This window comes from Pyricularia pennisetigena, chromosome 1 (genome assembly GCF_004337985.1).
Source record: "Pyricularia pennisetigena strain Br36 chromosome 1, whole genome shotgun sequence".
In the NCBI taxonomy this organism is placed as follows: Eukaryota; Fungi; Ascomycota; class Sordariomycetes; order Magnaporthales; family Pyriculariaceae; genus Pyricularia; species Pyricularia pennisetigena.
In genome coordinates, this window is record NC_043740.1 from 4,062,678 (window position 1) to 4,087,981 (window position 25,304).

The 25,304-nt window shown below is 49.3% G+C and overlaps 9 protein-coding genes across 9 annotated transcripts; 3 read left to right on the forward strand and 6 right to left on the reverse strand.

Annotated features, from left to right (window-relative positions):
• Window positions 1-602: 602 nt before the first annotated feature.
• Window positions 603-3,479, reverse strand: PpBr36_07760 (uncharacterized protein; the record flags this gene model as incomplete). Its single annotated transcript, XM_029894895.1, has 1 exon — window positions 603-3,479. One exon carries the CDS (start codon window positions 3,477-3,479, stop codon window positions 603-605), a length of 2,877 nt encoding a protein of 958 aa, XP_029748795.1.
• Window positions 3,480-4,955: 1,476 nt separating this feature from the next.
• Window positions 4,956-5,713, reverse strand: PpBr36_07761 (uncharacterized protein; the record flags this gene model as incomplete). The annotated part of the gene is made up of 2 exons (XM_029894896.1): window positions 4,956-5,341; window positions 5,518-5,713. 2 exons carry the CDS (start codon window positions 5,711-5,713, stop codon window positions 4,956-4,958), a joined length of 582 nt encoding a protein of 193 aa, XP_029748796.1.
• Window positions 5,714-6,338: 625 nt separating this feature from the next.
• On the reverse strand, window positions 6,339-8,360 carry PpBr36_07762 (uncharacterized protein; the record flags this gene model as incomplete). Its single annotated transcript, XM_029894897.1, has 7 exons — window positions 6,339-6,637; window positions 6,773-7,049; window positions 7,262-7,342; window positions 7,419-7,508; window positions 7,570-7,678; window positions 7,776-7,884; window positions 7,919-8,360. 7 exons carry the CDS (start codon window positions 8,358-8,360, stop codon window positions 6,339-6,341), a joined length of 1,407 nt encoding a protein of 468 aa, XP_029748793.1.
• A 659-nt stretch (window positions 8,361-9,019) lies between these two features.
• On the forward strand, window positions 9,020-11,446 carry PpBr36_07763 (uncharacterized protein; the record flags this gene model as incomplete). Its single annotated transcript, XM_029894898.1, has 3 exons — window positions 9,020-9,283; window positions 9,357-11,069; window positions 11,156-11,446. The coding sequence occupies 3 exons, from the start codon at window positions 9,020-9,022 to the stop codon at window positions 11,444-11,446; spliced, it is 2,268 nt and encodes a 755-aa protein (XP_029748794.1).
• Window positions 11,447-11,928: 482 nt separating this feature from the next.
• Window positions 11,929-13,310, reverse strand: PpBr36_07764 (uncharacterized protein; the record flags this gene model as incomplete). The annotated part of the gene is made up of 3 exons (XM_029894899.1): window positions 11,929-12,532; window positions 12,589-12,652; window positions 13,127-13,310. 3 exons carry the CDS (start codon window positions 13,308-13,310, stop codon window positions 11,929-11,931), a joined length of 852 nt encoding a protein of 283 aa, XP_029748799.1.
• On the forward strand, window positions 12,070-13,443 carry PpBr36_07765 (uncharacterized protein; the record flags this gene model as incomplete). The annotated part of the gene is made up of 1 exon (XM_029894900.1): window positions 12,070-13,443. One exon carries the CDS (start codon window positions 12,070-12,072, stop codon window positions 13,441-13,443), a length of 1,374 nt encoding a protein of 457 aa, XP_029748800.1.
• A 247-nt stretch (window positions 13,444-13,690) lies between these two features.
• Window positions 13,691-14,602, reverse strand: PpBr36_07766 (uncharacterized protein; the record flags this gene model as incomplete). The annotated part of the gene is made up of 1 exon (XM_029894901.1): window positions 13,691-14,602. The coding sequence occupies one exon, from the start codon at window positions 14,600-14,602 to the stop codon at window positions 13,691-13,693; it is 912 nt and encodes a 303-aa protein (XP_029748797.1).
• Window positions 14,603-15,106: 504 nt separating this feature from the next.
• Window positions 15,107-16,727, reverse strand: PpBr36_07767 (uncharacterized protein; the record flags this gene model as incomplete). Its single annotated transcript, XM_029894902.1, has 2 exons — window positions 15,107-15,166; window positions 15,207-16,727. 2 exons carry the CDS (start codon window positions 16,725-16,727, stop codon window positions 15,107-15,109), a joined length of 1,581 nt encoding a protein of 526 aa, XP_029748798.1.
• Window positions 16,728-17,884: 1,157 nt separating this feature from the next.
• PpBr36_07768 (uncharacterized protein) lies at window positions 17,885-21,206 on the forward strand (the record flags this gene model as incomplete). Its single annotated transcript, XM_029894903.1, has 4 exons — window positions 17,885-17,973; window positions 18,074-19,382; window positions 19,983-20,559; window positions 20,632-21,206. The coding sequence occupies 4 exons, from the start codon at window positions 17,885-17,887 to the stop codon at window positions 21,204-21,206; spliced, it is 2,550 nt and encodes an 849-aa protein (XP_029748791.1).
• Between the last annotated feature and the right edge of the window lie 4,098 nt (window positions 21,207-25,304).

Sequence of the window (25,304 nt, forward strand, 5' to 3'; positions counted from 1 at the left end):
ACACCGATATTGTTATGGTCCTCTTGTTGCAGTCTAGGGGGGGGGGGGCAATTAATCTCAGGTAGAATGATCAAGCATGTCAGCATTTTATATTACTCGAATGGCGGGCTTAACACAGCTTCCTGTCAATGACAGGCAGGCATTCATTAATGATTACCATACGAGTCCCTCCTGGTGTGGAGTCCTTGTTTGTGGTACTTGTTGATATGTATTCACTCGGATGGCCCTCCCTCTGACCCTTTGTTTCTTTTGTCTCAACCAACTTCTCAAGTGTTGATGTCACATTGTAGAGCACATGTGCATGCAAGTGGACAAGGGAATGTCAAGAAGAGGGGGAGAGAAGGGGTCATTATTGACATGCAAACCCCCATAATGGCTCTTTTCGCGTTATTCGTATTATCCTGTATTCATGCTCCATTATTCGTAGTTCTCCCGCATTTTCGCGAAGCCGAGTCAGCTCCGTAGCTATTAAAATTAAATCACCTCGTCCAGAAATCGCCGGGACTTCCTTTCCAAGGAGGCACAGTAGACAAGTTTCTCCAGATCTATTGGTGTCATTCTGGCTTCCACACTTCCGAACTTTTTTGCCCAGCTAAACAACTTCAGGCTTGCATACCCTTGCAGGCATTCAACCTCAGCCTTGCCTCCCTCAGTAGCTCCGAGTGCGCCTCGCCTAGGATCGCCGACACACAATCCAGCAAGTCGCCGACGCCCTCACCAAGCCCCATTGCAACGTCTTCTCTCAATTCAGTCAGCTTCGCCACTCCGGACAGGTAGGCCACCACACTGTTGTAGTTCGCCACGGGATTAAATCCACCAGATCCCAACAGTCCCGTATGTGGCTGTAGCTGTGTTGGTGTTGGTGCCGTTGTCGTATGTTCAGCACTGGCATTACCACCGCCCCGGCTCCGTAGCGCCCTCACAAACGCCCAGATGCTCAGTGTGGCATAATACATGACCCACGGTCGGTGCGGATCATCCTCACTGCGGCAGCTGTACGTTGGAATCTTGATCGGCGGCAGCCTATTGCTTTGATTAATGGCGCCGCTGCCCTCATACGCAGGCGAAGACGAAACCGACAGCAGGTCGCTCCCCGCGACCAAAGGCTGCCTCTGGTCAACCAGGACCTGGTACAGCAGCTTGAAGGCGTGCAGAACCGCGTGCCTCGTTGCCGAGAGACCCGCCCACGCCTTCATGCGTGCCACGACGTTGACATAGTCCCGCGTCGACACCTTCCTGCCTAACAGTTGCTTCGCCCCGGCATACACTTGGCAGTCGACAATATCGACGTGAAGACTGATGTGTGCGAGGCGGTATAGTACCGCTGCGCTCTGGATGGGCCCGTTGTTGGTGTCGTTGGCCTTACCACCCCCCGCCTCGTTCTGAGCGCAGTCAAAACTCCGCTTCCACTCGTCAAAAGCACCCAGCAGTGTCTTTCTCCACCCGTCCCTTGCCTCGCTGCTACCAGGCGTTGTGAGGTCGAGCCACTTGAGGTGCGGCTCCCTTCGGCTCAGGTGCCAACCGACGCTGAGCAAGCCGCACATGATGACCATCCTGCCGAAGCTGTGTGTATGGACCTCGTTGGCGTGGACAGCGCGCTTGAGCCCGTCGAGGAAAGATATGGGCCGAAGCCCGTACATGCGTAGGTTTGCGTCCTTTTCGCGCATAGACTCGGCGTTCGCCGCCGTCCAGAGCTGGTCGTCGCAGGGAAGCGGGAGTCGAATCTCGTGTGGTGCCATGTCGGCCGCGTGCCCGAACATTGCGGCATGCACTACATCCATCATGAAGGCGGCGTAGACAACTCGGTGCATAGATTCTGTTTCCGCCCACTTCGTCCACCATGTTTGAGAGTCCGTGGTTTGGTTGTTGCTGCTGAGGGCGGCCCCGCTACCGTACTGATGCTGCTCTGGTGGGGTCTCGCTCCCTGATCGCCCGATTAGCGGGCTTCCGCGCCTGAGAAGGGTGAGTGTCGAAGAGTGATAGATGTGAGCGCGTTCGTGCAGGCGGCGGGAGCTGTACATCTTCTCGTGGAACTCGAGCAGAAGAAGCGCCTGAGCAACGGCCAGGCTGACGGGCGGGGTGGCCTCCTCGGCCGTGACAATCTCCCAGCGCAAACCCCAGATGATGACATCTGCAAAGCCGCCATAATCAGCCAGAGCACCGCTTGCGTCCCGGTTGCGCAGCGAGGCGGCGCCGAGTGCAATCATGACGAGCAGCAGGAGCATCGAGCAGCGGTTGCAAGAGAACGTAGGCTCATGAATGATGGGCAGTCGCGACGAGACGTGTTCCCAATACTCGCGTAGGCAGTCGCGCATCATCTCGAGGTTGAGTGCCGGCGGGTGGTCCGGGTTGTTTCCAGTCGATACCAAGTTGGAGACTAGGGGTTCGAGCTTTGGATATTTGAGGCGGAAGGCCTTAAACCAGCGGAGTATTTCCTGTCGACGGTAGTCGGATAGCTGCTCTTCGGTATCTGTCTGTCGTGGAGGCGTCTCTAGTTGCGACCTGCTTGTTAGAGATTCGTAGTCGTAAAGGATGTTTGTGTTGAAAGGCGACTCCAGGCCACCCTCGAGAAATGGAACGTTGGCAACGTTGATGTCGTTGTAGTGGCCCTGGGTATCAAACAACCAGGTGGCAAAATTATCACGGATCCGTGTATCTTCGGGTGGGAACCCCCATGGCACGACGGGCGCCACTGTTTGCTCGGCTAGGCCTTGTACGTGGCCATAAAACATGGTCTTGCGCGGCAGTAGGTCATGAGGGTTGCTGGTGTCGTTGTTGTTGCTGTTGTTATTGTTATTGTTGGTGGCTGCGGTGCTGATGGCCTCTACCATGGGTGATGACCAGCCTGGTGGTGCGTGAATAGTAGCGCCAGCACCTGAGATTTGGCCAACACTCGGCTCGGGCGTCATCAGGACAGCATCGTGAGGGACCCGCGGCGAAGGCTGTCCATCGTGCAAACCTCCAGGCCGGGCTCCCCCATCGGCGGCGGCAGCGGTGGTGGCTGAGACGATTGATTGCACTGAAGCACCGGCACAAGCTTGTCCATCTGACTCTGGCCGTGGGACTGCGTTGGAAGAAGAAGTTGAGCTCCGAGCTGCGCCGCGGTGTCTGGGCACATATGAGTAGGAATGGTGTCTATTTTTGTGGCGGGCCAACAGGTCGGCGCGCACAAAGCAGTGAGAACATCCGTCTTCGTCACATTCAAAGATCTCGCGCGGATTGTGGTTTAGCTGATGGCGCTGAAGATGCTCTGCGCGCGTGTATAGCTTGCCGCAGCCCTCGACATCACATCGAAACCGACGCGGTGCGCCCCTTCGGCTTGCACGGCGGGTTGATGCCGTTGCCGTTACTGGTGCTGGTGTAAAGGTTGACGGCTCTGACGGTCGCCGCGCCGCTTCCCGTTCTGCTGCTGGAGTTGATGCGGGCTCACTCGCCTGGTTTTCTTGTCTTCTCGGTGGGGGTTCTGCATGCGTAGACATTTCGGAGCCTGCCTGAGCTAGCCTACCCACCTTGGTCGGTTTGAATGTGCCCCAGAATAGGTCTTAACTAGGTGACTTTTTCACTGTAAAACGAGGGGAAAGGCAGCTGCATGGCATCTCCCAGTTGCTCTATTCAGGCTTTCTATCTCGATTCTTGTTCACAGTTTCTCTTGCACGCTCTCTTCCCATTTCACTTTGCCCTGGTTGAGGGCAAAGAGCAAGACGGGGAACGAGACTGGGGCTGGAAATGCAAAGTCCGACCTGGAAACAACAGTGAGTGTAACCCGAATGACAGCCTCAGATACTTCTGCTGCCATTGACAGAGATTTGGCTGATCCGACGCTAGAAACGATAATGAAAATGACGATAACAATAGTAACAGCTGAGTCGAGCGAGAGCAGTACCGGCCGCCATCGGAACTTGCTTGGTCGAGGATGAGGGGGCGCTTGACTTTGGGGTAAGGGGCGCGCGCGCGCGCGCGCGTGGTGCGTGAAAATGGGGATCCATCGCATGGGGGCAGTGAGTACTGTTGATGCAAGGTAGGCTCAGGTTATGATAGTAAGGATAAAAAAAAGGCGGGGGTGTGACCCTCATCTCGTCCTCGGCCCCATCCAAACCCAGCAAATGCATGATGGATTGCCATAATACTCGGTGGAGCCTAGGGATGAATGTCATGAAGAGACTGCAAAAGATGTAGGTTTTTCCAAGATCTAAGCTAGAGCCTGTCTCAATATTTCAATATTTCAATTTGACATCAGACTCTTAATTCATATGACCTTATGGATGATTTGGAGCGCTCATGCATACCTAGGCATGGATCTAGGCAGATTATATTTTGTTTTGGCTTGTTCGCCCTAGTCCTGGTTGTCTGGGTACCTCAACTACACACCTGGGTACTTATGTGCCTTCCCAGGTACTTTGTCGCGAACCCCACCTCCCACTCAAACCCCCACGCACAAGCAGCATAACGAATGTCGCAGGCGTGGGGGCGGGCTCCAGAGGCCTTTACCAACCCTCTCTTCACGGATTTCCTCCGTCCTCGGCATCGAAATACAAAAAGACGGCCAAGTAAATGAAGAGAGATCGACCCCTTGACGCATACCATGACCTCTATGCCACGGTTACCACCACAAAATGTCGGGCAATGGCATACCTCAACGACCCCAATATTCCCGGAAAGCTGCATGCATCATTACTACAGTTTTCAGTGCCTATGGGGACAATCGCTTTTTTTTTGTCTATCCTGACACGACCAATCCTTGCCTTTTTTGCAACTCCGTTTCGACTATTAGTACATATGTTACATACTGCCCTCTGGGTCATTTTCCACCATTCATTTGGCCGTGAGCATACTATTCTATATGCTATCTCTATCAGAGACCTGATGACTGGCTGTACCAGCGGATATTCGTTTACTGCTTTCCTGCATCATGCATCAAAGAATGATTGTTCTTGTCTCCATCATTATCCTTCTCGTCAAGACTGGCCGACGTCCCCAGCCTTCATCACAACAGTCTCCTCTTCTTCTTCATCCTCTCCGTCCTTCCCGCCCGCGCCACCAACGTCCATCCCTTCCGTCGAACCCACTTCCACCGTCTCAAGCTTCTTAGCCTGCTCCAGGAAATAGTCAACCACTTTCACGTGGTCGTTGAAACTTGCTAGGTCTAGTGGCACGTAGTTCTTGTCGTTGGCCAACGCCGGGCTTGCCCCCGCGTCCACCAGTACCTTGATAACCTCCAGATGCCCGCCCAGCGATGCCCAATGCAAACCCGTGTTGCCGTACTCATTGGCTGCGTCCAGGTATTCCTGCCTCTCCGTGGCCGGGCGTTTTGCGAACAAACTGATAAAGTATTTGACGATTTCTTCATTTGGGGTTGTATCGTGTGTCGCGCCTCTTGTTAGCATGCGTCTGTAAATATATACTGAATGGGAGGGGAAATTATGGTTCTTGGTTCCCGTCAATCGCGGCTCAAAAACCATAACAGTGCAGAAGAATAGCAGCAGAACAAGAACATGAGCGTAACTAGAATGCACCCACCCAAGTGACCATTCCCTGTCGCCATGTGCAAACATGTCGACTTTCCCTCATCCCTGGCTTGCAAAAGTATCTCGGCATCGCTGGCGCCTTCCCGGGTTGCAAGCGTCGAGAGGAGCTCCGTAAGCTCCGTCGCCTCACCTGCTCGTGCCAAGTAGATGAGATCGTCAATCTCGTCCTCGCTCAGTTTGGGCGCCATCTTGAGCAAAAATAAACGAGCCTTGTGATTGCTGGACAGAAAAAGGAAGCAGAAGTAATTAGACGACACCTGCTTTTAGACCTATTTTATCCCTGTGTCTTTGATTTTGTTGTTGTTTTATTGTCTGTTTCTGTCTCGGATTTTTTCTTTTCTTTTCTTCTTCCTGTTGGAGGGGTTCTTTTACCATTTTTCCAAATTCCTTATTTCACCCACCTCTGCCATTGCGTGTTTGGGCAAAAATTTCTCGTCGGCGGGCTAAAAAAACGCACAGTGTTCGCTTTCATATATACTGTTCAACACAGTCTCTACCTTGGCCTACCTAAGTAGATAGGCGGATATTGGATAACCTATCTTCGTATATCCTGAAACAACACTGACCTTTGATATAATTTCCATAGCAAGTTTTTGATGCTGTATGTTATTGCCAAATTTCTCCAATAATTAAACTTTTCATGGACCATGTGTCTTGAACGCAAGCTCTATTCCTTTGGACATGTACACGAAGAATCAGATACAGGTTCAGACAGACTTGAATTCTGCTTTGGATCTGCCGCGAAATTACGAAATCTAGTCTAGCTCTGGCCCCTAATCATATGCGTTGGACCTGTATCGAGTCGCCTTCTGGCTATGCACTCATCAACTGGGAGCACAGCTTGTTGTTAAGCCACTCGGTGATATCCCCGAGAGTGTCAACAGCTTGTATCTCGGCCTTGACATTAAGCATAAGCATGACTTGAAGCTCGCACAAATCCTGCTCATGTTCCCCCCTTGTTTCTGATGGCCCAGATAGCTTTGAAACCATTGCATGTGCAAGTTTACGGTCCCTAGTAGTCAGCTGGAAAGTGTTCACTTCGAAAGCGTTCTGTCTCGACATAGCAAATCCTGGTTGGCTTTGGATCTGTCCTGCGTTCAATCCAGAGTGTGCTACATTTTGGACGAGGCACTTCAGTTAGCGAGAGGCTCCTAGTCTCAGCATCGCAGCTTTCCGTATCGAGGGTCACAGCTATTGGCTTGAAGAGTCTTTCTTGTTAAGGTGAATGGTTTTGTGATCACACGTACTTTCAACGTTGATTTGAGAGCCAGCATCCTGCAAGAGGTTGTGGCATGGTCTCAGATGGTGTTGCTTGACATCCGACAATCGAATTCCTATCCACTGAATGTTGTTCACAGCCGACTGTCTCTCATGCTCCAAAGAAGAGCTGCCGTATTTATATGTGTGCAGTATTCTGATCCCGTCAGGGTCATAATCGACCAGGCTGTAAATTGGGATTTGCGGGCACGAGTCTCGAAGAAAGTACACCAAATTCCTCGTATTGAGGTCCGGATAGCCTTTTCCCTATCATGATCCAATGGTTATGGTTAGCCAACCCGTCCCTCAGTTGAGGCCATGCCAGCAAATCTGTTTTGACAATAGCTTGCCGTGATCAAAACCCCAGGTCCAGCACGCGAGTTCCGGAAGAACTGGGAAGATGCAAGAGTCCTGAAAGTTGCCTTGCATGAATCTTAGTACTGTCGCCACCAAGGTTTCTGTAGATGTATTCGGCTCACTTCTTTTTCGATAATCAAGACCCAACGTGCGGACGGTAACTCGATTCGACCTGGTCCTTCGGTCGAGCAAATAATTGTTCCCTAGAGAAGTATCCCGATCAATATGATGACAATACTAGAACGAATCCATTCCAGAGTATTCCATATGGGTGATTACCTCATTCCCCGTGTTATCGCAAGAGACCATGGTGCCATTATTAAGGACGAAGGAAATTGGCCCTATTATTAGACCCTTGCCAGTGGCGGTCTTCAAGATGGGTCAGCCATTGCCACGAGCTACTCCTACTTGATCTGGGTGAGTGACTGACAATGTTCAATGAATGTCGCCCAACACCGAGTGTGAAAGCAAGGTCATCTACTAGTCTATCAACAACAGCCTGGTCGCGAAACAGATCTTTGGCTTGGTAAAATATGTTCCTGATCGGCAATTAGTACGTGTGCTTATCCTTAGGCGTGCGTACCTTGTTGGGTTCTAGTCTGTCAACAAGAAATACGTCTGATGTTAATGACACACCTTTTCGTCACAATATTGCCAGTGACGAGAGCATGATGTGACATCTCGAGAATGCACAGCAAGCGGGCTACAGAAGGAGGATAGTTTAAATACGAGCCGCAAAGATGTACTATGCCTCCGAGGGTTGAGCAAAGGAATCTTACCAAACGACCTTGCCTCAGAAACATTGCGTCCTGGAAATCTTAGCCGGCCATTGCTGTTACGTATACCTCTGACACGACAATACGGAATGGACAATTCCCTGCTCTGTTGTATGTCGACTGCAATCGACTCGAAAATGGCTTCAATTTGTGAAATTACAGTCATGGGCCGGTTCTCTGCATTTGCAGGTGGCGGGCTGGCAGCGTGGAGGATAGCCTGTTGCTGTACGTAGTCATTGCCATGTTCCACAAACCACTCAGTGTTCTGGCTGCTGTTCCGAACATCTCGATCACCAGAACCTTGATCTTGCACGGCAAGCTCTTGTTGACCGTTACTAGCGCGAGTATTTTGGCTGCTTGCTCGACCTTGAGATTCCATGGGAACTGAGGACAGCAGCAGCCACCTCGGAGGCCTGCAGACACGTCCCGAGCGCCTGAGCATCATGTCCGATGACAATTCATGAAGCGAGATGAGAATCGATCGTGTTCGGTTTTGACTCGAGTATACAAAGTAAAATGGATAGGTGAAACGGGCCGGCACTAAAGGATGCAAAGCATATTATCCGTACCGATTGTGCTTACATGATGGCTGGAAGCAAGAAATGAACATTTTTGGGTATTTTTACGACGAATTCTTTGGCCAGTCTGCCCATCAGCTGCCAATGCCGAATTTTGTGCAATCGAAAGGGGCAATTACAATTCCGAGTACGGTTGGATGGCAAACAGTTACCAAACAACCCGGTGTTTTTCATCACTCTGGGAAGGAAAGACTCTTCTGGATTCGCGGGGCCTGGTGGGGTGGACCCCTTTCTTTGAACAAGGGTCCTTGTTGAGCGGGGCGATGGTCCAATCTCAATTTTAATGCCCGATCATCAATGAGGTGAGGTTTTTTAATTGAACCCGTACTATATGTAGGTAGGTCAATTAACGGCGTGGAGTAGACCTTGAAGCGCCGCTAACTACCACTCTTAGGTGGTTCATGGCGATCCCAGTGCAGACCGGGTCTTTCAGTACTTGCTGAGAAGCTTAGGAAACCCCCCCATACTCCGAGTTCGAGCGCTCACAAAACAGGGCTGCAGCTATTATTTATCCCATTCATACATTATGGGTGAGGCCATAGCCACAGGCGTGGCTGTCAACAGCACGGACAGCAATGGTGTCAAGCGCGGTTCTGGAAAGCGTTCGGCCGCCACTCATGCTGAAGATTCGGGTTGGAAGCGCCCCAAGCTCGCTGAAAAGACGGATGCAACCCGCTGGCGCATGCTAGATGACGAGGGTCGACACACCTGGCATTATCTCGAGGATGACGAGGCTGTCAAAGAATGGCCGCAGAGCTACGCCGACAAGTGGTACCTGGGCCTGCCTATGGTGAGCATCTCCTCCGTTGTGGTGGAGGTCGTACGGCAAGCCCAATCACTAATAGACACCCCATGCCTACTAGGACCTACCCACACTCCCAGAACCCAAGAAACCTCTCGATGCGGTCGTCAATGGTCTCGATTTCTTCGAAAAGCTGCAGCTACCGCCTGGTAACTGGGGCTGCGAATATGGCGGGCCCATGTTCCTCATGCCAGGTTTGGTCATCAGCTGGTACGTGACCAAGACGCCGATTCCATGGCCTATTGCTACCGAGATCAAAAACTATCTTTTCGCTCGCGCGAATCCAGAGGATGGTGGATGGGGTCTACATATTGAGGGCGAGAGCACTGTGTTTGGTACAGTTTTGAACTACACCACCCTGAGGATCGTCGGCGTGGATGCAGACCATCCTGCCATGACCAAGGCCCGCGCAACCCTTCACAAGCTTGGCGGCACGACCCAGGCACCGCATTGGGCAAAATTCTGGCTCGCTGTGCTGGGTGTCGTGCCTTGGGACTTGGTGAACCCAGTGCCGCCCGAGTTCTGGCTGCTGCCCGATTGGGTTCCCTTTGCCCCGTGGCGGTGGTGGATTCATATGCGAATGGTGTTCCTACCAATGTCATATATATACTCGAAAGGATGGCAGGGTGAGACGACGGATCTTGTCAAAGAGCTAAGACAGGAGCTATTTGTTGAGCCTTACGAGAAGATCAACTGGGCCGCAAACAGAGACAGTATTGCCCCACGGGACAACTACCATCCCAAGACGTGGCTACTCACCGCTGCAAACTGGGCCATTGTCAACGTTTGGAACCCGTTTCTGCGCCCCAACTTTCTCAAGAAAAGAGCGGAAGATTGGGTCAGCAAACTGGTCGACATGGAGGATGAGAACACGGATTACGCGGACCTAGCGCCCGTGAACGGCGCCATGAACATAGTTGTTTGCTACATCAAGGATGGGCCAGACTCCTACGCCGTCAAGAGACACCGCGAGAGGTTGCAGGAGTTCCTCTGGGTGAACAAAGAAGGCTTGATGGTCAATGGCACAAATGGGGTTCAATGTTGGGACACGGCTTTTGCCATCCAGGCTGTGATGGATGCCGGCCTGACAGAAGATCGCCGCTGGAAACCAATGCTGCTCAAAGCTCTCGAGTTCCTCGACGATCAGCAGATCCGTGAGAATTGCAAGTGGCAGGAGGAATCCTACAGGCACCCTTGCAAAGGCGCTTGGGGTTTCAGTAATAAGGACCAAGGCTATGCCGTCAGCGACTGCATTTCCGAGGCCCTCAAATCCGTCATCATACTGCAAAAGACTCCGGGCTACCCACAACTCATCAGTGATAGGAGAATCTTCGATGCGATTGATACGCTGCTTACATACCAGACGGAGGACGGAGGGTGTGCCTCGTACGAACTGCCACGTGGTAGTGAGAAGTTGGAGATGCTGAACGCAGCCGAGGTCTTTGGGCGCATCATGGTGGAGTATCTGTACCCCGAATGTACCACCGCTTGTGTCACAGCCCTGTCGCTCTTCCACAAGCACTGGCCGGACTACAGAGCTTCCGAGGTCAAAACGTTCATTCACAAGGCTGTAAACTGGATCAAGACAGATCAGAGGCCGGATGGTAGTTGGTATGGCAGCTGGGGCATTTGTTTCACCTATGCTGGTATGTTTGCCTTGGAGAGTCTGGCTAGCATCGGTGAGACCTATCAGGACAGTGAGAGCTCGAGGAAGGGCTGCGACTTCTTGGTGTCCAAGCAGCGTGAGGACGGTGGTTGGTCTGAAAGCTACAGAGTAAGTCATTATCCCACATCGTAGCCACCGAACAATCCGACGAGGCCCGCAAGGCAAACTAATGCGTACTGACTTGAAAATCGCAGGCTTGCGAGGAAGCCGAGTATATTGAGCATCCCATGGGATCACTTGTGGTACAGACGGCATGGGCCATTATTGGTCTTATGAAGGCTGACTATCCACATATCGAACCCATCCGCAAAGGCGTGAAGCTCATTATGCAACGTCAGCAGCCCAACGGCGAGTGGCTTCAGGAGGCCATCGAGGGCGTATTCAACAAGAGCTGCATGATTTCGTATCCAAACTACAAGTTCACTTTCACCTTGAAGGCTCTTGGCATGTTTGCCAAAAGATACCCGAACGAGACGGTTATCTGAGGGACTGGTGAAATATCCCAAATGGCATAGTTTAGTGACGTGAATTACTTTATTGCATGTAGTCATGAGAAGTACAGCTACGGAACACTTTCAATCTTTGGACATTGGTACATGGTTGACCGAGAATCAACCAGACTAGACTAGTAATAATAGCGTTTATCCAAGGTCCATTGAAACACGCCTGCTACTACCTAGTGTATATAGATCTAAGTAACTGCTACCTTTCCCTACTTGTGGTTGAAGTTGCACTGAAAATGCTCCTTCTCTCAATCCCAAGGTGGTGCGAATTGACAGAAGGAAGGTGGGGCGGTTCCTCCCATGCATATTGGCCGATGTGAATGAAGGAGCTACCCAGTTCCCCGCTTCTATGCAGTTGGGTTGCTTCGAGCAAGCTCCGAAGGCTTCCATCTCCAGTTTGAGTTTGGTTCGTTACTTGTTGGTTGTTGCATGACAAAACACCACTTTGGTATTGTACGCATCTATTATCTACAGAAACCATACGTGACCAGATTACTCCTTGACTGGATATCATCTCGGATCCTAAAACCGGAAATTGCTTGCTCAACTTTGGCTAGCATCTGAGTACAGATTGCGGCTGAGAGCGGTCTGATCTGACCAGTACTATGGAGTTCGTCAACGCCAACAAGGGCATAGCCCTCTGCAAGGAGGGCAATTATGCCGACGCGATCCCACATCTGACAAAGGCGATCGCCGTCACCATGTCCCCGATCTGGCTTCTCGCCCGCGCGGAGGCATACACGAAAGAATCCCAGTTTGAGCGTGCCCTCGTTGACGCCGAGCATGCGTACAACATTGCTGCTGCGCGGCAGCATTCGCAGAGGCTCGAGCAGATGCTCGAGGCCCAGTATCGGCGAGGTGTGGCGCTCTTCCGGCTGGGGAGATACGCCGACGCTGACGCCTGCCTGTTGTGGGCAGTGAGGTTGGGCAGTGGAGCTTCGGCGCGTGAGGAGGATCCGGTACTGGCCAAGGTCGACGACAATGGCTTCTACAATTGCACGGTGGAGCAGGCGGAGAAGGAAAAGCCTGTCTCCCCGGAGAAGGGCAATGTGAACCAGGCTGATCTGACTAAGAGCAGAAAGTGGGTTAGGGCGCATTCTATGCGGCAGGTGTGTTTGTCCAACCTGGCGAGGTTGCCATCCGATGCAACCGAGAGGAAGTTGACTGTGGCCAGGACGCCAAACCCGCCTGCATTGGTGGATGGGGAGTACGATCCGGACGGAAGCAAGGACACTTCGGAAAAGGAAGCCGGTGGACGCCAGGGGCCCGCAACAGCAGACACCGCTGCCACGGCCGCGAAACCTCAGCAGCTTCGGGTTGACTTTTTCCAAAACTCTGCCAACGTTACCATAAGCATATTTTGCAAAGGAGTTGACAAGAAAACCTTTCGCGCCGAAGTCAAAAACTCAAGAACCATTGTACTACACAACATGCCCAAAGAGGGTGATACGCCGGTGACGCTCAGCTTAGCTTATGAGATTGAGCCAGGCACCATTAAGCAGTTCGTCGGATCTGTCAAGGTTGAGCTAACGCTGGTCAAGGCGCAACCGGGCGAGAAATGGAAAACGTGGGGCACCATGGCCGACTCGTCCGACCCTCCGTCGATATCCCAACCGAAGGAGTCAGTGTCAGTGCTATCTGAACCCGATGTGGAAGACGTACCGCCGAAGCCCGAGCCGATACCGGACTGGGTGCTCCAGAACAAGCCGCCGCCATATCCAACAAGCTCTAAGAGTGGACCCAAGGACTGGGAGAAGCTCGGCGATGACGATGAGGAGCCACAGGATGTGAACCATTTCTTTGAGAAGCTGTACAAGGGCGCGACACCTGAGGCTAGGCGTGCCATGATGAAGAGCTACACGGAAAGCAATGGGACAGAGCTGAGCATGGACTGGTCGGATGTTGCCAACCGCCGGGTTGAGGTTCATCCGCCTGAGGGTGTTGACGTGAAGAATTGGGACGGGACTAAGCGGAAGTAACACCTGAACTTTATGCATCCAAGCACATTAGCTAACTAGCTAGTTAACTGAAAGGGGTCAGGTCGATATGGGATAACCCAAAAAAAAGTCAGTTTTGCCGGCCTATGATGTAAAATAATCAAAGAAGCTGGTCTGGTTCTGGTACAGTACTTTGGCAGTTATGAGAGCAGCAACTTTAGCGCGGGATTAAGGCTAGGTATAGCGATATCAAAGACTAGGTTGACATTTTACGGCTCATCCACACCCGTCAGGCTGCATCACCCCTCCATATCTTGCGACTAAGCTCCTTGTCCTCGACAATCCACCCCTTCAGGCATTCTGCCCTAGGCTCCAATTCGTCCGGCCCACCCTGCTGGACAAGTACCAACTCAGGGTTCTGCACCATGATACCAACACCTGCATCTTTGGTTTCTAGCCTTGCATCATGTCCAAGGAGCAAGTCTGCTACCATCCTGCCGAATACCACACTCCCCCACTTGTCGAGATGCGTCGTGTCACCAGGATTGCTGTTATACTTCTTACTGGCCTCCGCACCAAGGGCCTGTACATAGCTCGCGCTCGCCTGGTTCAGATCGACAAATCTTGCACCGGAATTGCCCGCCGCCGTCTTGGCCAAGCTCCTCTCAACACCAAGAGAATCTATAAGCGTTCCGTTGGCCGAGAAATCCCTTCTCGACAGTGGGCTCAGTATCACTGGCAGGCCGCCTGCGGCCCTGACATCGGCAGCAAACTTCTCCAAGTTTGACTGGAACTGATCTCTCGAGACACCGCGGGACGGTAGTTGGTCATTGTGCCCAAACTGGATCGTCACCACACAGCTGCTGTTTGCGCTGTTTTGTTGGACTGACGACAGCACACGGTCCCACTCCCCTGCCTCGACAAAAGATGCCGTCGTCGCGCCGTTGATGCCGTGGTTGACGCCCCAGGCCCCCGCTGTGTCGTTGAGATAAGACAGAAACCCCGTGCCCCACCCGCCACCGTTTGGACTCTGGATGGCTGTCGTGGAATCACCAGCTAGGAAGAACGCGAAAGGTTTGGTCTGGCAGTGCTGCTGCTGGGGCACCTCTGTAGGTGCGGCTCCGACATATGCCATGAGAGGCACCGCTCCGACGAGGCATGCGGCTGCAATCAGACGATTAGAACAAGCGCAAGATCTCATCCTTGATGTATTTTTTCCTATGCTCTGCTTTTTGTCTGGGTATGTGCGTTGTCGAACTGGATAGCTCGAAACCGGTCGGTTCTCTGGCCTTCAGCAAGCTGGTCCAGATGTGCGAATGTGCTCATTGGTGGCCAAAAATCCAGACGGCACAAAAGATTGAAAAAAATAAAAATGAAAATGAGGTGCAGCTTGTGTGCCATTTGAGTTCTCGCAGTCCTGCTGCGGCACTTGACATACTGGCCGACTACCGTCCATTAGTAGACCGGCCGATCATGAGACCGGCGTTTAGTGCATATTCAGTGAGCGCCGCGTTTCACTAGACACGCCCGATTCGATCCCAAAAGTCACGCGCGTAGTGTCTCGTGTCAGATGCTCGGTGCATGGGAGGAATGGTTCATGAATTCTTCACATTCAACATTGCCTGACCTTTCGGCTATCAACTCGGCTTGAACTATATGCAGCTTTCTGGTATCAGGATACGTCCGTGCTTGGCGATAGAAGATTCTAATCCTGTGATCGCCCCAGTACCGACTGCCCATCCTCGCGATCAAAGTCTTCGTGCGCCTATAGGCTAGCGATTGCGGTTGGACGACCAACGCCTTACCATCACTTCTCTCACTTTGTACTGCTCCAGCAAGCCAGCAATGCCCTTCTTTGGGTCTGACACCAAGTCGACGGCTGAGGGCGGTGGGATGTCTACGTAGACAAGAACCAGACTTTTGAGCACGTGCGAAAGAACCCGTTGGATTCCATGTAGCCAGAACCAAGATAGATGTTGCTGCGGGTGTTTGCGCTCCTCGAGGTTCCAGTCGGGATGTGAATAAGACGGGAGCACCACGAGGCCAAATTCAGCATGATCAAATACAGGTCCGCGCCGGTAAAGGAGCAAGTCGACTCCGAACTTGACGCCCTCGCGAGGAACCCAGCCAAGCGATCGGAAGTGGTGGAACACAACGTAATGAACAAGGAAAGAGTCATCGGTGCGCAGATCAGAGGATGCCCGGCCCGACAATCGCGGTGGGAAATAGTAGTGATCGGCAAATAGGTGCAGAAGCTCCAGGTTTGACATTTTTGCCTTCGTTTTTGGATCTACGACTGCCAGCGTGCCGATGGCAAAGGAAAGATAGAATGCTTCCTGTGCAGATAGCTGCAGGTGCTCGAGGTCTCGAGTCTCGTCAAGAGGCGCGCGGTGCGATATGTCACGACCTGCACCAGTGGGCACTGGTGATGGTTTCACGGCATCCTTCTGCAGTTGTGACTGCGAACCTCCAGGGCCAGGCGGATCATTTTCATCAAATGTGGTCGATGCGACCCCACCAGAGAACCGGACATTCTTCTGCTTCTTTAGTAGATGATGCAGACCTTCAATCTTGTGTGACGGTGGATGTGCACTACCATTGGACTTTTGAGCACCATTGACTTTAGGCTTTTCTGGCGAGGGAGCCAGATCGCAGGATGCCCCGCTTGTGCCGTTGGCTAGGCCGCTGGTGAAATTGGTTATCGAGGTTAAGACCTTCAGATCCGACGCCGAGTTGGGTAGCCGGAGGAGCTCAAGAGGGCCAACTGGAGGGACGATGGCTTGCAGGACATGGGAGCCAGGTAGGACAGCAGCAGCTAGACTTTCCTCAAGACGAGTCTGTTCTATAAGCTCCTGCTCTAGCCTTGCTCGTTCCCATTTGGCCCGAAGACGTTCCTCTCTTCTCTTGTTTGTATTTTGTTCTGCAACACTGACGGTATCGACACCACGGCGGTTCATCTCTCGCTTCAGCCAGTTTGGCTCGCTGCGGCTCAGACTTCCTTTTCCAAAGAAGCCTTGTTCCCACAGAGCTCTGATGTCGACAGCATCCGAGATGTTGACGGATCTGGTCTCTGGCGACCACTCGCCCTGGTACAACTTGGAGGGTTCATTTGGTGGCCTGGCGAAGACTGTCTGCTTCAACCATATATAGATGAGATGCGCGAGAGACAGCGGGTTACTCGGGTAAAAGCTTGGCAAGGGAAAAGTTCTGATGGGGGCTGGTAGGGCATAGACCTGGTGGGCTGGAATTCTGGGCGCCACGGGCTTTTTGGAAGCAGCTCTCGTGCTAGGTGAGTCTGAGCTGGTTCTGCAATTTTTCTCAGCCATTTTCGACTTTTAGCATGTCGGCACTGTTGTAGACAGGGAACTGTAAGTCAAACAACTTTGGCCAAGATGGTATGCTTCTGGGAGGAGGGAGCTCTGCAAGCAACCAAGGTAAGGTAGCTAGGACGGAGGAATAGATCACCATGACAGCATACCACTTGGCATGCGCCCACATGGCAAAATTCGATCGCTCAGATACCGTTGTAGTCTATAATAAGAGGCACTCATGGAGAGCTACTAAGTAGGTCTCTCAGCACCAATGATGAAGTCATCACCGCGATCGGTGCACTTGCACGGTAGGGTACTCTGGAAAAGCGCGGCTGCCAAGCTGGCATATTGAAGGCCATGATGGCAAACAATGGCGACTTACCGATTTGAGGGAAGGTCCCTCTGCGATACCGGCAGAGGCTGGTTGGAGGCGGCCATTCAAGACCGCAAAGTATACATCAGCCAGCTGAAGCAGAGGGTATTAGATACTGAGACTAATTTTTCTGGTACTGGTTTTGAATCAAAGATGGTAAGATGGACGGAGCCAGGAGTGATCAGATCTCAGATTGGAGATTTTGTAGGCGAAGTTTTTTTTTTTTTTTTCTGCCAGGCCCCACCCACACTGGAGGCGCTCGGCACGGGCCAGTACTTGGCGAGTCAACACTTTATTTACCGCATGCCATTGGCTGGAGAAGCTTCATATGGGGTTAGCTTTCAGTGGGGTTCAATTGGATTGTTCTGATTGGGGATTGAACTTCCAAGGACGGTGTCAGGCTTGGCAGGCTTGGCACATGGTTAGTTAATCGTGTGGAGTAGGGAATCGTCACTTGAGCGTAGAAAAAAAAAAAAAAAAAAAAAAAAAAAAAAAAATCGTCGAGATTTCACGCGATCGAAGGAACGGATAAGTGGGATCCACCAGCTAAAGCTATCGAATCTCACAGTCATGGGTCTTAACTTCAGGGGCTTTTTCTTAGCTAGAGACTAGCAGAAAGGTGGCAGTTCGAGAGGACAATGAAGCCAACGTCTATCTACCAAAACTTGAATCAAGCTGCTGCTTTACCAACCATAGCAACAGCTTAATTGTCCCACCGCACTTGTGAGCCTCCACCGCGCCCGTCGCCCTCTGCACACAGTTGCCACGTTCCGCTTTGCAACATCACCACCTTCGACAGATGCCGTTGCTCATGGATGGGCTGGCTTATGCCGGAGCAATCTGGTCGCCTGTTGTTTTTTGCGTCCAGGCCATTGGTTTATATCAACTGTAAGACAAACCCGAGGGTCGATCGAAGCCTTTGGGCTACATGCAATCCCACCTCAAGCCTCTAGAGTCGCTTTGTCTAACAAGTATACCCCTCGTTCAGCTTTCGCTCCTATTCGCGTCCTCCGCCTCCGCCAATATCGCCTTCACTCGCATCTCAGGATGTACCGCACGTAACCGTGATTCGCCCAGTCAAAGGCCTCGAGCCGCAGCTGTACGAATGCCTGATCTCGACCCTCCAGCAATCGTATCCAAGGGACAAGCTAAGCGTGCACCTCTGCATCTCATCCAAAGATGACCCCGCCTACCCTGTCCTAAAGAAGATCGTGGCCGAATACGGCGCCACACATGACGTCCGTCTCTTTGTCGAAACCGAAGATCCGTTGCTCTACGGCACGGCTGGTGACACACGTAACCTTGGCCCCAATCCCAAGATTCGGAACATCAGTCACGCCTACCGTGAAGCCAAAGGCGACATAATATGGATCATTGACTGCAACATATGGGTGTCTAAAGGCACGGCTGGCCGGATGGTTGATAAGCTATGCGGTTTCCCTGCTGGCTCCAGGCCCTACAAGTTCGTCCACCAGCTTCCCCTGTCTGTGGACGTCACTCCGCCTCAAGACTCCCACGTCCTGCGAACCGGCGGCGGCCGCCTCGATGAGATGTTCATGGCAACCACGCATGGCAAATTCTATAGCGCAATCAACACCGTTGGCGTCGCACCCTGCATCTGTGGCAAGAGTAACATGTTCCGCAAATCCCATATCGACCGCCTCACTGATCCAGCACACAACCCTATACTGCCGAAAGAAACAGTGTCCCGCCCACACGGTATAGACTACTTCTCGGCATACATCTGCGAGGACCACCTGATTGGAGATTTGCTCTGGCGTTCGCATGTGCCCGGCCATGGCAACCACGGCCTAGTATTCGGCGACCTGGCTTTGCAACCCATGACGAACAATTCGGTTGGGTCATACATTGGCCGCCGGGTGAGATGGCTTCGCGTGCGCAAGTGGACGGTCATCCTAGCAACTCTGGTCGAGCCCGGAGTCGAGTCAATGGTTTGCTGCATGGCGTTCGCCCATGCTCTGACCACCACGCCGTGGTGCCCCAACCCCGCCGACTGGCCCATCCCCCATACCTGGACTGCCCTGTGGTCCATCTGGTTGGCTGCAATCGCCGTCTGGGCCACAATGGACTATGTGGTGTACTGTTTTCTCCATTCTTGTCGCAGCATCGAAAATGACGCAGACTCTCCAGACTTTGCGCAAGGCAAAGAGCTCATGAGGCGGCCTTTTGGCGCCTGGATTCTGGCATGGATCGGTCGTGAAGTTCTTGCACTGCCTATCTGGACCAGGGCTGTGTTACTCGGCACCACAGTCACGTGGCGAGGCACCAAATTCAAGGTAATGCGAGACCAAAGTGCGGTTGAAATCTCAAATACAGGAACTAAATCGAATGTTAACGGGTCGACAAAGAAAAGGTTGAGTTGAGTTGAGGCAATTCTCTGTTGGGGGTGGGTTTGCAGATAATGAAAGGCATGCTTGGTGACTACTGGGTTTGGCCGGTTAGACAGACAGCCTATAGACTCCGATACCACTTATTAAATATGTACTGTAATACTGAATTTTTGAATCATAACCTCGATTGCGTTGGTTGCAGGAACTTCAGCAAAGCAATAGAGCTATACACGTTACGTTGGCAGGTTTGTCTTCGGAGTTATCACACTGCATCCGGAAACTTGGTCGTCTAATCGACCTGGCAAATATTGTGGCTTCAGTAAGGACTCGCTGATTCTCCTGTCGCAGCAGAGCACAGGGCCGCGATGGCAACGGCCTTTGGAGTGAGCATACCTCATGAGGTTGGCCATGATGCCCCGCCCATCCCCACCAAATGATACATGTACATGTTCGCATCTCATAGGCTCGGTATATCACCTCCGCCCCGATCGGTGTCCCGTGCTTTCGTTTATCTTCTCCGGTCCCCCTGCAACCCGCTACGATTAGAACATCTCCTTGTCCTCAAACCCTTTCAATATGGACTCGTTCGTCTACCGTAACACTCCCTCGCCCAAGGTCATATTTGGGCGCGGAACCCTCTCGAGCCTCGCAAATGAGATACGCTGCCTATCTGATCCCAGCGGCTGCAAAAAGCCTCTACTTGTGTCCTCACCTGGCCGTGTTTCTCTAGCCCAAGAAATTCGACAGATGCTCGGCGAGGATGGAATTTCTCAGGTCGAGCTAGTCAGCACTGCCACCGTCCATAATCCTAGCTCCGTCATAAATGATGCTCTACCACTGGCGGCCGATCGGGATTGTATCGTATCGTTGGGCGGCGGCAGTGCCGTAGGGCTGGGGAAAACACTTGCTTTGAGGACGGGACTACCCCATGTGGTTATCCCCACGACCTACTCGGGCTCTGAAATGACACCGATCCTAGGGGAGAAGGGTGCTGATGGAAAGAAAGTTTCGGTGACGGACCCCAAGATCCTGCCGACCGTCGTCATCTACGACGTGGATTTGACATTGGACTTACCCCTGAAGGTATCCTTCCCGAGTGGCATTAACGCCCTTGCCCACTCAAGTGAGTTGCATATCTCACCCAGTGCTACCATTCTTTGCACTTTCTGACGTGAAAGTTGAACTGTATTGCCAGTTGAGGCTTTGTATGCCGAGCACAGCAACCCGGTAACGTCGATTCTTGCCTTGGAATCCATCAGGTCTCTCAGCTCTGCTCTTGGTAGGCTGAGTGGGAATCCGAAGTCGGTCCAGGCTCGCACCACCCTCTTACGTGGTGCTTTCCTCGCAGGATATGTCGTCGCCTCCACTGGGATAGCTCTGCAGCACAAGCTGACCCATGCTGTGGCTGGCACGGCCGGACTCCCGCATGCGGAGACGCACGCAATACTGTTGCCTCATAGTCTTGCCTATAACTTACACTCCATACCAAAACAAACCATAGCGAGCTTGACAGAAGCCATGTCACCGATGGAGGTTTCTGGGTCTGTCGCTGATCTGCCGGGGCCTGTCATCCTGCTAAACGATTTGCTCGGTGTCATCGGCATTCCACGCGCCCTCAAGGACCTGGGGATGGCGAAGTCTGACATCGAAAAAGTCACTGATGTGGCCATGGAAAAGCCGTACTGGAACCCCCGTTCAATCGAAAAGGAAAAAGTCCGGGAGTTGATAAGGCGGGCTTGGGAAGGAGAAACAGCCAGAGCTGACTTATAAAAAGCCTTGATTGTTGGAATCCTTGATTGTTGGAATAGCAGCAGTATTTGGATTAAAGCTGATATATGCACGGATTTTTAATTATCCAAAACTAATCTACAGGTAGGCACATCAATATCTATTCATGTGGGGCAAAAACCATGAATGAGCAAGAATAATTCTTTTTTATAGTGGGTGACCCACAAGTGGATATTACCCGGAAATTATAAGAATGATAAGCTTATATTATAAGCTTAAGCACATAGTAGATATTACGATGCACTATAATGCACAATTAATATGCAATGTATAACGTGTATTAATCAAATAATGCAATACAATTGCATGTGATTAATGCACATATGATCCATACGCAGATCACACGCAGATCATGTGATTGATGCACGTACGAATCATACGCAAATCATACGCAGATCATGTGTTTCATGCACATACGATTCATACGCAAAACTATTTTGGTAAAAATAAACGCATAATACAAATATAGGTAAGGTTTCAAAAATGCATTATGAAATGTTTCAAATATAAAACGTTTAAAATGGCCACATATATAAATAGGTAAACGCTAATGCGTTGTTTTATTTTATCCTAACTGGGAAAATAAAATGCAACCTTTAATACGTGGATTTATAATACATGGATTGTCAAATGCAATATTTTTGCAGATAAATAGGGAAGAATTTCCCGCCTTAAAATTAGAGGAGGTTCTAGGATCTATCTATCTATCGATCCATCTATCTATCGATCCATCCATCTATCGATCCATCCATCCATCCATCCATCGATCTATCTATTAGATCAACTACGGATTTCTACTTGACACAAAACCAACCGTCAACTATTAATGCAATTTTACCTCTACCTTACTTATAAAAAGTGACTTTTTTCCGTTATAAATATTTACCTTATATAAATATATTCACCTTACAATTCATTCTATAACCTTTCTTTGAACAGGTTATCAACCCGGGTGCTCGCTTGTTAAAAAGGCCACTTTTACCACCTTTTTACATATATTTTTTTATCTCAACTTTGTTTGAATACAAAGAACCTTTTTATTTACCTACCTATTGGTAAATTTAACACTGGGCCTAAATAAAAAGACATATATTTTCTACTTTTGAGAGAATATATCATAGCGGGTATATTATTTATATAATATTCCTTTAAATATAGAAAATCTATATTTATAAAAATAACATTTTCATATAAATAAAACCTATTTATTCAAAAATGTCTGGTTTTGGATATAAGATTTCTATCCCAAAATTAAAGGGTACAGATAATTATGTTATCTGGTCCCTCCGAACCAAAGCTATTTTGACCGAAAAAGGTTATATCCACAATATTACCGAAATCGGTGAAAACGATAAGAAAGCGTTAGCTTTATTGACGCTTATGTGTGAAGACGGTCCTTTATTGCAAATAAGGAACGAAAATACCACAAAAGAAGCTTGGTTAAAATTAGAAAACTTATATAATCCAAACAGGGTTACTACCGGTTTTTTAATCGCTAGGGAGTTTTTCAACACAACTCCACAAAGGTTTAAAGATATCGAAAAATACCTCAATAAAATAAAGGAGTTATCCGATAATTTAAAATCTAAAGATATAATTATCCCTGAACAAATAATTATATCTTGGGTATTAAATTCATTAGATAATTCATATGAAGGCTTCATTTCTAATGTTAGTCAGGCATTAAGAAATAATCCAAAATCGTATAATACGGTTTCGTTATTTGCACATTTAATTGAAGAATCCAAAGGCAAAAATGACAATAAAATATTCCTGACCAATAAATTTGGAAATAATAAAAAGAAATCGTTCAAAAATCGAATCGAAAAAGCCAAAAATAAAGGCAAATTTTGCAAAATGTGCAGATGAACAGGTCATTCGGTTAAAAATGCTGGTATTTAAAACCAAATACGGCACCAAAATCATGTGAACATGGCTAGCGCAGGGCTAATTATATTAGCTACCCTGGACTATCTTATAGCGGTTAGCACGGGCTAATTCTATTAGTCACCCTGCATCGAATAAATAAATAAATAACAAATAACGAATAAAACGTATACGCGTTTATACACACAAAGCTTTATATATCACGTCTTTGTTCATAGTTTCAATAACAAAACAAATACGTCATATATAATCTAGCTTAGTGGTATAATGCACGTACCATAATCTATATCATATATGCGTTGTTGAAGTGCGTGGGTTCGAATCCCGTTATGGTCACAGATTTTCTGTGCATGCATAAGCACAACAGGCCGTTAGACTCAATAGGTCGGCAGGTCAGTCACATGAATAAGGCCAAATCATGTGACGTAACCCCGCATTCCGGATATCCGGATCGAAAATCTGCACCTATGGATTCGAACACGTAATTCATAATTTGGATTTAAATTAATCACCTTTATAACCTTTATCGATTTAACGATTTAACGAATCGATTGTGCAATAATATATCATCTTTACTACCCGCTAGCAGACGGTTATCTGCCATTTTTGTTAACAATATGGGTTGCTAACAGGGGGTTAGGCATTAGCCTAGGTGCGGCGTGGTGCTAGTTGCGTTGTAAAAGCCTGTAATTACAGGGTTTGTATGCACTAAATTCACTAATTTTGGGATTGATAAATTTAATTTATTGGTGGGGGAGACTTTGCTTTATCTCCCTTACATACTCTCCGACATCGAAATGGGGGTCCGCACGCCAGAAAACGTTCCGGTGCCGCACACGATTTTCCGAAAAATTATTTTGTATACGTTGTTGAAAAAACACCCTCATTTCCATACAAACCATTTCTGGGTTCGCACTGATTTGCTGATTTGGTGAAAATTTCAACCCGGTACAGGGTAGCTGACTCGTAAGTGCAGGGTGGGTATTAAACCCGGTACAGGGTGAAATCCCACTCGCTGACTCTAAATCGCAATTCCTGCAACACACAAAATATAATAAAAAATCTGACAACCTCAGCAACCCTATTTCGGCACTATCTATTATGGCTTATATACAAATAAAAATGGACCCATGATATGCTAAATAACGCATATAATTAACACCCCCTTTTTTTTGCTACTATTTATATGAAGTCGGAAAAAACAAATACATAAAAAAAAACAAATTTTAAAAAAAAAGATCCCCCTTGTGTCCCAACCCGATTCGAACTCCCGATATGAACCCCCTGGATAATTAAACCTTCTGTACCGACCTGTAACCCCCGAAATGGACGAACCCCCGAATTGGAAAAAACCCCCAAAATTGTAACAACCCCCGGATTCGAACCCCTAATTTGCATAATATTAACCCACGGAATTAACTACTAAACCAGGTAGCTAATTTGGCTATTCGTTGGTAACAGTCCAAATTAAGCATATTATATAGGGTATTTCGAATACGTAAATCGCCCAAAATACGAGTTTTTTCAATTTAAATTCAACTTCTGGTATAAAGTCGGTATTAAATGCTTATTAATTAACTTGTGCAGGGTAAATTCGGGTAATACGGCCGGTATTGGGATAACAAAAATCCAATATTTACAAACAAAAGAAATATAATAGGTAATTAGCTAACGAACTAATTAAATACCCTAAAATTCAGTAAATAAAAACTAAACTTTTAGGGGTTTAAACCCTATAAATTTTAAAAAAACCTTATAAATTGGAAGCGTTAAGGGTTTTGTTAAACCATTAACGGGTATTTGTTTGGATTCCAAGTACTTTAAAGTTATTAATCCTTTTGTAATTAATTCCAGTACGTAGTAAAATTTTAATAACGTATATTTAATACGTTGGTAGTGCGTAAGGTTATATGCGTTAGCTATAAAGCTTGTATTATTTCCAAATGTTGCAATAAGGCCTTTTATAGGTAGTCCAATTTTTATAAATAAGCTTTTAAACCTTTATATTTTACGCAGGGTTTCCGTTAAGGCATCGGTTTCGGTTTTTGGAATATTTAAAGCTATAATATTAGCCTTTTTGCACTTCCACGTTATAAAGCCCCCAAATAAGGTATACAAATATCCGTAAATGGATTCTGAATTTTCCCTAGCCCCGGCAGAATCGCTATTACTAAAACCCAGTAATTTTAAACT